This window comes from Pleurodeles waltl, chromosome 6 (genome assembly GCF_031143425.1).
Source record: "Pleurodeles waltl isolate 20211129_DDA chromosome 6, aPleWal1.hap1.20221129, whole genome shotgun sequence".
Lineage (NCBI taxonomy): Eukaryota > Metazoa > Chordata > Amphibia > Caudata > Salamandridae > Pleurodeles > Pleurodeles waltl.
In genome coordinates, this window is record NC_090445.1 from 628,600,183 (window position 1) to 628,615,179 (window position 14,997).

The following is a 14,997-nucleotide window of genomic DNA, read 5'->3' on the forward strand; positions in this document are numbered from 1 at the left end:
GCAGACCCTGGTGCCCAAATCCTCCTCCCTCTCCATCTCACCCCAACTACCCCACACTCATGGATTAAAAAGATATCACCCCCCACCCCCGATTAGACTGCTCTCAGCCATAGTAACACTTAGTTGGGGTCCCAAGGCAGAAGGTGGGGGGGTAGGTAGCAGGACTGATTAGGAGGCAGATGACAAACAAAAGGGGGTTGGCCACCACTCAGGAAGCTCAACCACAGGATGTGGAGCAGAAGCACAGAAGCAGCTGACGGCAATAGTTCATTTAACTAAAGGATTCCGTAATGTGCATTCCAGCACCAGCCCTGTTCTGTGAAGCACCCAGAGGGAGAAAGGAGTCCGCAAACTCTAGACCACTTCCAATTGCTCTTGGAGTTGGTACTCCAGCCCAGTCAATTACTCCCGCCACCCAGGCCTGGTCCGGGCAATACTACCTGGTACATGCTGTTGTCCCGGACCGTGGAGAGGGCACATAGTTCACTGCTCAGAGGGCCCAGAAGGAACAATCGATGATAAGGGGAATGTAGCAGACAATTCCAGCTTCACACATGAGTTGCAAATTCCGTGCCTCCCTGGAATGACAAACAACGCCCAGTGCACATTGATAGGAGTAGCACTAGACAGTTCAGCTCACTTACGATAAAGAGTTACCAATCCTTACCTCCTGAGGAATGAGGCACAAAGCCTGGGTTGATACAAGTCGCATTGTACAGATGCAAACTCTAGATTCCAACACTGCTCAAACTGAGAGTCAATTACAAACTGATGCAACTAGGGCCAACCCCTGCGGTGATGGCAATTGCGGTTGTGAAGAGGGTGACGGGGCAATTATAGCAGGGATGGGTAGGCAGCCCACAGATAAACATCAGCCTACTCTCACCGATAAAGCCGCAGTCACTAGCCCCAAGCAGTTACTGTCCGGTACTGCGGAGTCCAAAGCAAGAGCTATGGGGCTGCAGGGTAAAGTCCCAGAAGAAACAGGTGAAAGTAGGGGCACCAAGAAGAAGGGGAATGTTGCAAAAAAGGGCAAGTGTGCAATACCGTTTCCAATTTATTCTTTAAAATGGTTGTTCTCCAACCCCAAGAGCCATGCAGATTTGGGGTAATTCCAGCTACCAGCTCTAAGGATCTGTTGAACGGGGAGAACATAGATGCTAGTAATGCAGCTGTTCCTCCGCTGGATAAAGTCTCTTGGCAGGATGGAAGGAGTTGGGACAAAGTAGGGGCCTCTGGAACCACCCAAAGCCTCTATTGTGAGGACAGTCAAAGTGAGGGAGGTTCAACTGAAGAAGTAATCTGTCCAAAAAACCCTTAAGGGCAAGGATGCCTAGGAAAAAAGAAGGCTCTAGAAAGGGAACGGTGGCAAGGAAGGGCTCAAGAAGAGCAGCTAAGGCTCGTAGCGTTTTGCCTCGCATTCGGGAGACAGCGGCAGCACAGGTTGAGCAGGAAGATGTATGTATTTCTAATGAACTGAGGGTGTCTCCCGGCCTGAATCCGACGCTCTACCATTTGTTTCATCCCCAGGAATTAGACACAGAGACAGCCTAGAAGATCAAGATCTGCATTATGACAGCTCTGTTGTTCCTGTTGGTATGATGCCAGGAAGTAGGCACAGTGGGTGTTGCCTGGAGTTTGTCGATTTCTTCCCTGATGCTGTGTTAAACTAACCCCTAATCAAATCACTGCTGCTAGCTCTTTTGTATGCTGTTCCAAGGTTGAGAGTTCTTTCCTCAAGCGATTTGAAACTAATGAAGCTGGGGAGTAAGCAACAGTGGTTTGACAGTGGTAGGACGTGTGCCCACTCTGTTGCCCTCCAAGGTGGTTCTGTCATCTCCTGTCCCTCAGCTCTGGTTGCCCTGCCGGGTATAGCTAGACATATCCTCAATCATGCAGACTGTTTTCATATAATGGAGGTTGATGTATTGCTGTGTCCTGATATTAATCAAAAGGAAATTGGCTTGGTTGAGTGGTGTACGAGTATTACAGATATGTCAAGGACTTGCAACCTGTATGGATACGAATCTGCAACATGGGGAAAAATGAGGAGGGCTTAAGCCGATGGTAATGGCGTGTGTGACATACTGACCATCACCACCCATAAGAACAGCAGCCAAATCAGGATCCTCAATCATGACGAGAAGTAAAAAGGGAACGATTGAGAGGACTGGTCATGGGTAGCAGCTGCATTGGCTGGAGACCCAGGAGCCCCTCCCAGAGTGAGATTTGACAGAGTAAAGAAGGGACTCCCCCTCTACTCTGCCCCTCCCCCTGTATACATCGTCCCCACATCTCCACCTTGTAATAACTTAAAGGGGGACTGTTTACAAATTCTGTCATGGGATATAGCAGGCCTTGCTAGCAAGATGTAAGATAATGATTGGTTATAATGTGTTAGTCTTTATGATATTTGCTGCTTCCAAGAAGCCTGGGCTGTTGGTGAAATATGTACAAATGGGTTCTTGGGGTTTGATACACTGGCCACCCATCCTAGGAAGGGGCAGCCAACCATGGTGGTCTTTCAATATGGGCTTCGTGCAAGTTAAATTGCAAAGTAGAGTGAGTAGATTTGCTACCTTTGATAGTTTCTGCTAAGATTCAGCATGTGAGACTCTGGAGTGGGGGAAGGGGAGGTTGACATCCTGAATGTATACATTCAGCCAGGATGGTCCCTGGAGGTCCATGCACCTTGGTAAGAGTGTTCTACATATATTGGAAGAGTGAGACGGGATATGACAGATGATAAATTAATGAGGGGGAATGAAGGAGACATGAACTTGATGCTGATTTGAGGAGATTTGAACAACCAACCCTGTTATGCCATCAATAACAGTGAAATCTTGATGGAAGATCACAGTTTAGGGATCCTTGAGACAGCTATGACCTGTTTCAAGTCCACAAAAAAGGCTGAAGCCTTTAGGGGTCTTTTGTTAAATAACTGTCTCCGCTTTCCTAATGGGAGTACCAAGTCGGATGGTGCTGCCAAGGCAAACTTCGACAATGGAAGATGCTCCTCAGTCATTAATTATGTAATTGTCAGCGTGGAAGCATGGAAGTCCATTCTTGATATGGCTGTGATCAGCAGAGTGGAGAGCGACCACAACCCTCTTATCCTCAGTATAAGGATGAGTACTATGGGGTTAGAAAAATATTTCTCCGTCTAATTGTAGAAAAATAATAAGGTGTGATGATCAGAAGTGCCTGTGGGAACTCCAGCAACTTGAAAATATAATGGCTAATTATGGCGAATCTATTATAGAATCTCTAGCCAATGATAGCCCTTCAATTCTAGCTGCTTATGATGAGATGATAGGGGAGTTGAGGGCTCTATGGTCTAAACCTGCAGTATCTAAGCTAGCTGGCAGTAACAGAGGGGTGGTGGTCTGGTTGCAAATGTTGGTTCGATAAGGAGTGTATGAGGGCAAAGAGAGGTGTTTCGCATGCCTTAATACAGCACCATGATAGTCGCACTAGTGATGAGAAATTCAGAGAGTGTAGAAGAAACTATGAGTGCCTTCTGGCTGCCAAGAAACAGCTGCATCAAAATACTCTATGGGCAGGATTGAGAGAGGTTGCAGTGGTGAATAATTCTAAGAAATTCTGGGAATTGGTAGCCAGAGTGGAGAAGGGGACTAAGAATGTTGTAGAAACTTGTATAGGTCAACCTGTTTGAGTCCATCATTTTAGTACTCTCTATAGTACAGTTTAGGTTGATTCACTGGATTCCAAGCAGATGCGAGATGCCCTGTCCACCTCTCCCAATGTAATAGAGATATTAATCCCAGAAGTAACTAGAGCACTGGGAGCTATGAAGAAGCATAAGGTTCCCAGGGGCGGCTCCTTCGTGAGGGTGGAGGGGTGTTGATCCCCGTCAGCAGCGGCAGCTGCAAAATCTTTACCAGAAAACGATAATAAACCCAGTTTATTATAATTTTCTGGTAAATAGGTGGGGCCACGGGAGTGATGAGCAGAGAGGGGGAGTGCACTGCACTCCCCCTCAGAGCGCATGTGTGTCTGGCCTGCAGTCTCAGGCAAGTCAAACACACATGTGCAGTAGGCTCTCTCCAGTCCAGCAACACAGTTGCTGGGCTAGAGAGAGCCTGCGCAGGCTCCCAGTCTGCCTGCGAGCACCCTGGCTGGGCGTTCCTAGCCAATCCTGACGCTGCTCTAAGCAGCATCAGGTTTGACCGCAGGGCAGGCTGGGAGCCTGTGCCTGAAGCCAATTACTTCCAATTCCAATTCCAATTGCTCACAGAATTGGTACTCAAGCCAGTCAATTACTCTTGCCACTCAAGCCTGGTCTGGGCAATACTATCTGGTACATGCTGTTGTCGTGGACGGAGGAGAGGGCACGTATGGCGCTGCTCAGAGTGTCCAGAAGGAACAATCGATGATAAGGGGACTGTAGCAGACCATTTCAGCTTCACACACAACAATGAGTTGCAAATTCCGCACCTCCCTGGAATGACAAACAACACCCAGTGCGCATTGATGGCAATAGTACTAGACAGTTCCAGTCACTTACGATGAAGAGTTACCAATCATGCTGCATGAGGCAGAAAGAGGCACTACTATGGTTACGCACCCACCTCAAAAGGTCGCAACCTGTGAATAGGACACCACACACAATTAGCAAGCAGTCGGCGTGAAGCCAAGTGAGAAGTGGCACAATCGGTGAAGCGGACCACGGGGTCCCACAACATGTGAATCCGCTCACCACCAACAAGACGCTTATGTGTGCTGAAGCCCCATGATGCAGGGGCCACAATCATTAGATGTAGGCAATGCTTTTGGGGCTTTGCAATCCGGACTCCAAACACAATTCTTAGTTCCACACTCATTCCACCCTGTCAGTTGGAACCCAGCAGGGGATGTGGGCACTTATGAGGGCACCGCTCTCCAGGTGTCACAAGACAATGGTGTGGGTCCTTCGCGGGAGGTCTTTGATGTCCCTGAGACCTCCACAAGAGAATAGGGGGCAAGCCAACTTGGAGAACACACTTCAGGGTGCCACACAGCAGCAGGCAGTCTCCCCAGGCCAGCCACAATTCGGGAAGGGTGCACAGTCCCTTCCAGGGGCTGTAAGTATCCATGTGCACAACAGATTACTCTGGCAGTGTGCACTACACAGACCAGCTTCTCCAGCCCCATGTCCCTTGCAAGTGTATCTCTACCCTGCTGCAGTATGGCACCAGTAGTTATACTGCAGTGTGCCTTTGAAGCTGGAGTGGTTCAAAGGCTCTCCCTTTGAACCACAGATGTCTCCCCTAAATTTCAGTCCTATCTGCCATGAAACAGTGGAATGCAGATCTTAATCTTTATTGGGGCCATGATCTGGCTCTCGGAAGCCAAGTTTCAAAACCTCTCCCTCCAATCTATCCAGTCAGGCACTCAAATGGCAGAGTTCTGTCGTCCAGTTGTGTGCCCAATGTTTATAGCTGTCGCTGGGGAATGCACAAATGTGCTCCCTCAACGTCCGGTGTCGATTGGAGCCAGGTAGCAAGGCACACAACAAACTTTAGAGCAGAGAAATGCCCACTTTCGAGAAGTGTAATTTCTCAGCTATTAATGACAAAACCACCCTTATCAATGGAAGGGGTTTAACACTGTGAACCCAGTGGTAGGAAACATCATGAGTCTGCATTACTGCAATCCGCTATTGCAGTTCAATCACTCCCCCGTGTAAGCCTATGGGGAGAGCAACCTTGCGAAGGTAGCGAGAACACACATGGGAATTCTTCACTATGTTTAGAAACACCCTTGGTGCAAGTGTGCATAGAGGGGCCTTCAATAGCAGGCTGGGCAAATGTTAAAACACTATTGTGCAGGCACCCACCCATGGTGGGTCTTCAATGGCAGGCTGAACAAGTTAAAACACCATTGTGCAAGAAAGCACACACGGTCCTACAATGGCAGGTGGGTCACATGTTAAAACACTATTGTGCAAGCGCACATACACACGGGCCTGCAATGGCAGACTCAACACACAATGATTAGCGCCACTTCCTAACATACGTAGGAAAGGCGCATGCCACCTTCACACCTTACTTACAGGGGGAAAGTGCCCAGGGTCCTAAGGCCACTAAAAGAGAATCAGCAACACCTATGGAATGAGCTAACCTCCTAGGTAGGGAAAACCCATGTGGGAGTTCTTCACTACCAGGGAATGGACACCCATGTGTACCTGCCCAGCCCTCTGCCTACCATCTGCTCTGCCCTTCAGGGGGTGCTCTATGGGTAGTGTAAGACCCATTCGGGGTTTGCTGAGGAGTAAGAAATGCCACCCCAAGCACAACTACACCTCCCCAGGCCTGCAACGGCAGGCCTGATCCATGGTTCACTTGCTATTCTGGTTAGTGGCATACTCTGTACAGCATCCCACTAGTAACCGGGGCTGTACCTGCCTCAGGTATGTATGTGGTGTAACTTTTTACAGGGCATTCCTCGGCTCAGCACCTTAACCAATCGTATGATCACCCCTTCCTGGCATATGTACGGAGGGCGTGCACTCTTTCCCACTGCAGTACAGTGAGAAAATGCCCTGAGTCCTAAGGCCAAGCAAAGAGAGTCAGCAAAAACACTGGTAGCCAAACTGATCTTCAAAGGCTGAATGACACTTAGGATAGGAAACATGCTCACCATCACCTCCTGCCACCCCAGCCAGATGGGAGCCCCAGTGATTAGATTAGCGGAGGGGCTGGTGGCGGAGTATTAGGGGAAATTAGCCACATCAGTGGAAGGGCCAAGCCAGATCCTAACCGCCAAAGGAAAGATTCTCTATCTTGGATTTTGGAACACTAGTGCTTTCTGGGATAGATTTTTGCCACACTTTGCAGTAGATGGTCACCCCAGAGGGTGGCACCCTGCATGCCATTGAACAGGAGTGCCTCCCTGTTTGCAAGCCCGGGAATACTAAATAAATATGGGAGAGTTACCCAGAAACTCAAATCACTGCCTGAAACTACAAAGAGAAGAAGGACTGCTCTGCTGGAACCCTGTTCTTCATCCCAAAAGACTGCACTTTCTGTGACTGCACCTGCTGCACACTGATAACCACAGCTCTAAGGACTTTGTCTGGCTTCCAGAAGTTAAGGAGTGAACTCCCTGAAAGCCACAGTTTACAAGAGCTTCACCTGCATTATCCTCACCAAGAGGAACCCAGCTGACCACCTTCAGTTGGACTTTTATCTCAAGGACCACCTCAGAGCTTCTAGACACTTGGATTGGTGTTGGAGACCACTCTGACAAACAGCCTCACCAGTCTACAAGAGAGAAATTTCCAGAAAAACAACTAATTCCGGAGGTAAAACTTTGACAGAGGCCTCCCACTCAGTGTATCTGAGTTGAGCTCCATTGTGTCGGCCTAAAATTTTGACTTTGTCCCAGTCACGCGCAACCAAGTAGCGCTTTTGGCTTTTAGGCACTAGAAAACATTTATGCTTTAAAAATTCATATCTCCATTTCCCTAGTTTGAATTTGTCATTTTGGTGTCATTTTAAAGATAAACATATTTCCTATTTTTATAAATAAGTGTTAAATTTGTATTGTCTGTTGTGTCCTACATATTTAGGGCCAGATGTACAAAGCGTTTTGCATGGTGCAAACAGTGGATTTCGCTCTTTGCGCCATGCAAAACGCGCATCGTGATGCTCATTCCCATTTTGTGAGTTGGTAAGCTGGTTACCAACTCGTAAAATGGGAATGCGACTCGCAAATAGGAAGGGGTGTTCCCCTTCCTATTTGCGATTCGCATCGCGATGCTGAATTGCTTTGTGACCACGAACGCAGTCGCAAAGCAATTCGCAGTTAGCACCCATTACAAATGGGTGCTAACCCATTCGCAAAAGGGGACCCCTTCCCCTTTGTGAATGGCTCTGAAAAAATGAAACAAAAAAAGTTTCATTTTCTCGAGTGTATTGCAACTCGAGTCGCAAACCCAAACTTACCTACATCTGGCCCTTAATGTATTGGTGTTTTAAATGCTTTACACATTTGTCTTCTAAATTAAGCCTGCCTCCTCGTTGCCAAGTACCAAGGGTTAAGCAAGGGATTAATTTATTGAGACCTTGACTGGACCTTATATTGTGACTGTGGCCTTATTACTGGTAGTGGGTACCTACCAACCCCTACTAATAAACCACCTTACAACACAGCCTAAACACAGAAGTATAAAAGCGTTTTCATGTGCAGTAATGCAATTTGTAATCATATTCTTCTGGCTAAGACTGTATGATATAAGGGATAAAGTGCTCCTCCCATACAAGGATATTGCAAGTCATCAAGGACTTCCTTTATAAGGTTATGGAACTCGGAGATGACTTGCAATATCCTTATCATGTACAGCAGGGGATACTTTATCCCATCTAGTACAGCGTCACACTATCATCTTTCCCACAAATCAATCAAAATCATGGTGCGTAGCTCTTTCGCATGAAAGAGCGAGCATGTTTGCAAGCATGAAGAATAGAAATAGATCCTCTGCGGCAAAATTAAATATTAAAAACCTGTTAGATATTTGTTGCAAAAAAGATATTAGAAACAGTTCAATACAAATCAGTTTTTGAAAACAAATAGCTGCAGTAGTTTGGAATGTGTAAAAAGATTCTAACTTTTCTATAATTATCCAAGACATGCAAATAATGATTATGTTCTGAACCTGATCTGTCTTTCACCTCGGCTGCTGACTCAGACAGCAGGAATTGCAAAATCAAAACTCGACTGCAATAACTTACTGCAGTCGAGCTCTGACTTCTTTGGTGGGTCACAAGTTGTTGATTATAAAGAAATTAGTGACCAGTGTTTATAAAGGGATTGCAGAATCCCAAGTATTATGTGTTGTTTTTATCTGGTGCTAATTATGATGCAAAACGTTCATACACAAACATCATTATTCAAATGTCCCCATCTACATCATACGAATGATATGATGTGCAGCCTTTATGTTGAACACATATTGTTTCCAATGGGCACATACAATTATTTTACTTTGAAGAGGATATTATGACAGGTCTTGGAAAAATGTAAGAGTTTTTTTGTGATACACCTCTAAAACCTATGCCACATTTCTAAGACACCAGTGACCTTATTTTATTCCCAGGCACAAAGGTAAGTGCCTTTGTTGCTTATCTACTGCTTTAGGCCACATAGCAGTAAACACCACATGAGTAAAATATGTTTATGCTGTAAGATACATGCAGATGTAGAAAAGTGTACTTACAGATCCCAGCAAGCACTGGGACTCGCGTATTGCTCCACAGCACCCAAAAAATCCAACCAGCATCATCAGGACTCCAGCTCCGATCAGGACATAGAGTCCTGTGAAGGGATGACAAAACAATGTTACAATTGCAAAACACCTCTTAACATTCAAAGCCATGACCATGGTATAAAGTCATTAGAACGGTGTAGAGAGAGCAGCCAATTCACCTGTCCCTAAAAAAAAATGAAATTCCTCGCATACATCAACACGATCAGAAAGCATAATTTTTTTGGCACAGTGGGGAGAAGGCACTGATATCTTGAATATGTGCATTTAGTTTAATTTGTTCCTCATTCAAAATGTCTCCAGGTTCCAAGCAAGGGATATACAAGTCGAATAAATCATTAGAATAACACATTATGAATTTTTCTGATCATAATTAACATTGATGGACCTCATTTGTACCTTTTAACTGAAATAAATAATTTTGACTTGAACTGTGGTAATTTTTTTACAAGGATTTATTAGATGTGTTTTCTAGAACAAAACGCACACACAATTTGTGTTTCATTATTGACATTGTTGTGGAATATTTAGATGCATACAATTACAACTCTATTTTCCACCAGTTGTTGACATTTCATTTTAAAAATGCTTTTAGGAAGAAAAAAAAATTGTGTATACATGAATGTGTTGGAGGCTTATGATTTGCATAAATGTGCACATTCTGGTGGTTCAAATAAACCTAAATATTCAATGGACACCTATCAAAATGTCGTTAGTTTTCTCCACAGGAAAGATATTTTGCACCATAAGCTCAGGAAAGTCCCTTTAAAATGCATTTACTACTGCTGCTCATGTGTATTTCCAACTTTACCCTTAACGTCTGAGGTTTACAATATTTTCCGCACTCCTCTTCTCCCTGGAATGCCTACACTGGTCCTATTTTTATTATAACTATGACTGCAGAAAATCCCCTATACTGGACAAGACTTAGAAAAGCTCATAGGTCTTCCCTATGCAAGAGCTTTTGGCTTTGCCAATGTGTTTTAGCCATGTTGTATAACAGCATGACTGCTGTTCAGCATGGCTAAATGTTAGTGGTGTAGAGGAGAGTGGTGTGGAGCGTCAAAGAGTGGAATGGTAAAGACTGAAGTAGTGTTGTGAACTGGAATAGAGTGTTGTGTATCGGAGTGGCATAGAGAGGAGTTGCACAGACTGGCGTAGAGTGGAGAGGTGTAGAGTAGAATGGAATGGTGTAGAGTGCATTGGCACAGAGTGTTACAGAGTTACAGAGTACAGTGGCATAGACTGTAGTGGCATAGAGAGCAGCAGCATGAAGTTCAATGGCATACAATGCAGCATTGTAGAATGAAGTGGCGTAAATTAGAGTTTTTCATAGTAGAGTGCAATGGCGCAGAGTGGAGTTGTGCAGAGTAGAGTGGAGTGGCATAGAGAAGAGTGGCGTAGAGTGAAGTGGCGGAAAGTGGTGCAGAGTAGAGGTGCAGAGTAGACAGGTGTAGAGTATAGTGCCATAGAGTGCAGTGATTTTTTTAATTTCACATTTTGCTTGTTACATGAATTTTCCATAATTATGGCATTATTTAACTTTGTTTAGTTACATACCATTCTCATTAAACGTTACTGTGAAATGTGCCCGTTGCTGTAAAAATGTTCAGTGAGTGCAGGGGAACTGCAGAACATGAGCAGCTGTTATTCATGGTGCTTTTGTTTAAATGTGCCCTCATACCAAAATTTGACAAGGATTCTTTTTGTGCCAAAATATAGTGCAACATTATAGATTTGCATTTCAGCTAAGGACATGCAATTTAGTGTAATTTTGGCCAAATTGCAGAAACTTCAAACAATTACACACCAGAATTACACACAAACCTAAAAATCTGAAGGGGCTTTTACCATGTGCAACTTTCCATTACTATTTTCTGTCTGGGACTGTTTTCTAATGCAGAATGGCTCACATTTACCTTTCCCTTAATTCTGCTCTTTTTCTCACCAGGCCCTGCAATTGATTTCACCACAAAGCTTTACTGATTTAATTTTCCCTTAATCCTTAATACATCCAATTATTTTAGTTCTGGGTAATTTCAATGTCTCTGCTGTCATTCATTATTAGCTTCTCAGCCATACAGGCCATATTTGTGTAAAGTTTTACACAACTTACTCTGAATGGTGAATCATTGGTTTGGCATTCTAGTCATCTGCTCTTGCTATACAATCAGGGGTGACTCCTCCGCTAAGGCAGAGGAACAACACTCCACTGGAGAAGTGTGGCACAATGGTTAGAGCAGCAAACCCTGATACAGAGAGCTGGCCTGGGACCAGGGTTCAATTGCCACCTTGGCGGGTCTTGGGCTCAATTTCCTTGGACCTGATAATTCTTGCCTCAGTGCCTAATCTAATTAATGGGTCCCACTCTGTAACTCAGGGCAATAGCTTGCTTAATCTCCACAACAGCTCTGATAGCGCTTGGATGCCTGGCTTTACCCTGGGGGTTGCCCAGGAGTGGGTGCCTCACAGAGAAAAGCCAGGAGGAGTTCCCCAGCGGTATGCATACAGCACCTTGAGACCCTAACGGGTGAGTAGAGCTCTATACAAGTGCAAAATTTACATTTACTCGATTTCCCAAAAAGAAAATTACAATAGTGCAGTGTATGTTATTATCATTTTATTTTTCCTTGTAGTGCGGGCGTGGCTGGGCTGGAGGGAAGGGGTAGGAGGAGGGCTACGTGCACACAAAGTGTGCACGTCTGTTTGGCTGGCTGTGTTGGGACTGGCAAAAAGACATGCACACTTTGCATGTTCTCTACCAGGCTGTATAGCACAGCCGAGTGGAGAACATTCCCAGGCTCCCATTCCCAGTCTGAGCGGCGAAGCAGGCCACTCAGACCAATCACGATGCTGCTGTCAGTAGTGTCATGATTGGCCAGGAGACTGTGCAGCCGGGAAGAGGACATCTCCCCTCGAAGGTAAGTGTTTTTTTAAAATTTGTTTTTTTTAAATGCCCCCGTCCCTTCGCGCCCTGTCACGTTCCGCCACCCCTGTTCAGTGGCAGTCGTCACGGTGCACAACCAGCATGTTTACAGTCATTTGGTCTGATCATGTTATGAACAAAATGTTGCTTTCCAGCTATTTATCAGCTGTCATTCATAGCTCCTATCAATGTCACACTTTCAAATGTCCCTTCTCAAAAATCAACTGTAACCGTTTCTTTTCCTGGCTAGCAAAAATGGTCTTTATTTTTCTCTGACTTTGAGCTCGGGACTATTTCAGAGACATCAAAATATCCTACACACATCCATAAACCAAAAAAGCATTACTACCCAGGATACCCATCGTAGAATGCACCACAACCATCTTCAAATCCTTCCCTTATTCGCTCATCACCATGCGGACCAACCTACCAACCATATCAGGTGTAACTGGGTTAAAACATCTTATGAAAGATAGAAGCAACTAATATACTTCATCAGTTCTGAACTCATTTATTCTCCTTTCATATTCTTTAATGTATTCTGCCACAAGCATCTTATAGATACTCTCAAATATAGGATACAAAATCCAAGAATTCCTAGTCTAGTGGCATCGCCTATTCTACTAGCCTCAACAATAAGCCACATTCCTGACATCCTAGCACACTACTTTATCACTAAAATTCAATATATACAACAATCTTTTGCAACTTCATGAATTTAATCTAAATTACCTGTGTGCACTTCTTCTGGGCTTCTTTTCCACCAAGTCCTCTGGTTTACGGCATCCTTTAAGGAACAGAGCTCTCATCCTCAGCACTACTACATCTGGAGTAATGTGTTTTTGGGGGCAGAGTGGAGTGCACGTTAGGTGATACATCACAGCTCTACGGTTTGGGGCAGTGGTGTGCTTGTCTTGCCCAGTAGCACTTTGGTTGCACTATGTTTTGCGTGGATTAAGTATTGTTCCACTGCTGACATAAGACCATGCACTAGAGTAAATATGAGGGATTCTTTTTCTGCTGTCTGTTTGCTCCCCTTCATCCTAATCTCTTTATTCCTCCCTTTCCACTCCGCACCCAGCTGTCACTTCCTCAATGTATTATGTTAATACCATAACAAAATGCATTAAAACATGGCCTCCTCAGATACACACATCCATGGGCACTGTCTTTGAATGCATTTTGGTAAGCATTAACAAGACACATTTTAAGATGGCTGTTGTGAATACACACAAATGTCTTTGAGTATATTGTGTTAAAGCATTAACTAATACTGTAAAAAGGACTACTACAGATACCTCTATACATATGAAACTAACAGTCTTCAACGTGGAAACATTCCAGCTTGTCTTAAAAAACAAAAGAAAATGCAAAGAATGTTCAACTGACAAATACCAAGATCAATGGAAAATACCAAATATAGTCAGTGCTGGTGATCTAAATTGCAGAATCTTTGGTAATCTGAGAGTGACATCTATCAAAAAAGAGAGGTGCTTTCTTGTTAGGTCTGCAAAAGTGATCACTAGGAGTATCACTACAAGAAAGAACAAGGAAAAATAACCTGCACAGCTCTCTTCAATGAGGCTGTGTGGTTTAATTTATATATGTACTCAAGCGCATACTAGTAGCTAGACTCTGATGTCCTCACACAGCATTAGGTTTTCCTTTAAAAGTTTTATTGTCCCTGTTTCTGTTGCTTCTTTTGAATGTTGCAGACTGTGTCTAAAGCAGAACTCCTTGACCATTCATTTGAAAAATGACTTCGTTTATGAAATGTAGTAGGTTATGAAAATAACATTGCTCAAATTTACATTTTAAAATCTGGAGGGCCAGTGCTTTTTATAGTTTCACAAATAATCCGTTTAATTATTTGTCACATGTCTTAAACTTCCTAAATAGGTAATGAAATGCTTATTTCTTGAATCAGCAGATGAATGTAAAAACAACTTAATCAGGTTTGCTTGCATTTGGCCATCTCTAGTCCCTTTTTAAGGTCAAAGCCTACCACACAGCACAGTTGCCTAGTTGTGAAAATACTTCTTAGGGGCATTCTGAAAGCTTCCCTGGAATGCATTCAGCCCATTGCTTACCATTGGTTTTGTGGTTCTACTCCACTCTACAACACTATATTCCACTCTACGCCACTGTATGCCACTCCACTCTACAACACCCTACTCCATTCTATGCCACTCCACTCTACACCACTCTATTCCACTCCATTCGACAACACTCTATGCCACCCTACTCTACAATACCTTACTCCACTCTACCCCCTCCACTCCACTTTACCAATCTCCAATCTTCTCTTCTCCACCCTACCCCACTCCACACCACCCCCCTCCACTCTACGGCACCACACTCTACAACACTCTACAACCCTCTATGCCATTCCACTCTATAGCACTCTACTCCACTGTATGCCATGCTACTCCATGCCACTCCACTCTACAGCACTCCATACCACTGTACTCCCCTCTACTCAACCCTACTCCACTCCACAAAACTCCACATCACTCTATGACACTCTACTACATGCCACTCTCCTTCATGTCACTAACCTTTAGTCCAACTGAACAGCAGCCATGCAGCTGTACATCATGGGTAAAACACAATGGGAAAGCTAATAGTTCTTGCATAGGAAAGGCCTATTAGCTTTGTCAATGCCTGTTTAAGTCTGGTGTTAATCAAGAACTTTTGATTTTACTAAAATTATATATAAATATACTTACTTACAGTGGTATTCTGCCAGCCTTCTTCGTTATTGGTCTGGTGCTGTGTCTTTCAAGTTTTACTTCTGGTTACT

General features: G+C 44.3%; 1 protein-coding gene across 2 annotated transcripts in view; it reads right to left on the reverse strand.

The window, feature by feature from the left end:
- Positions 1 to 14,997, reverse strand: part of TSPAN2 (tetraspanin 2) — a 716,196-nt gene that overhangs the window by 238,149 nt on the left and 463,050 nt on the right. For both annotated transcript variants that reach the window (XM_069238961.1, XM_069238962.1), the window contains exon 3: positions 9,221 to 9,318. In XM_069238961.1, coding sequence (XP_069095062.1) covers positions 9,221 to 9,318 — 98 coding nt within the window. The remainder of the gene's footprint in view (positions 1 to 9,220; positions 9,319 to 14,997) is intronic.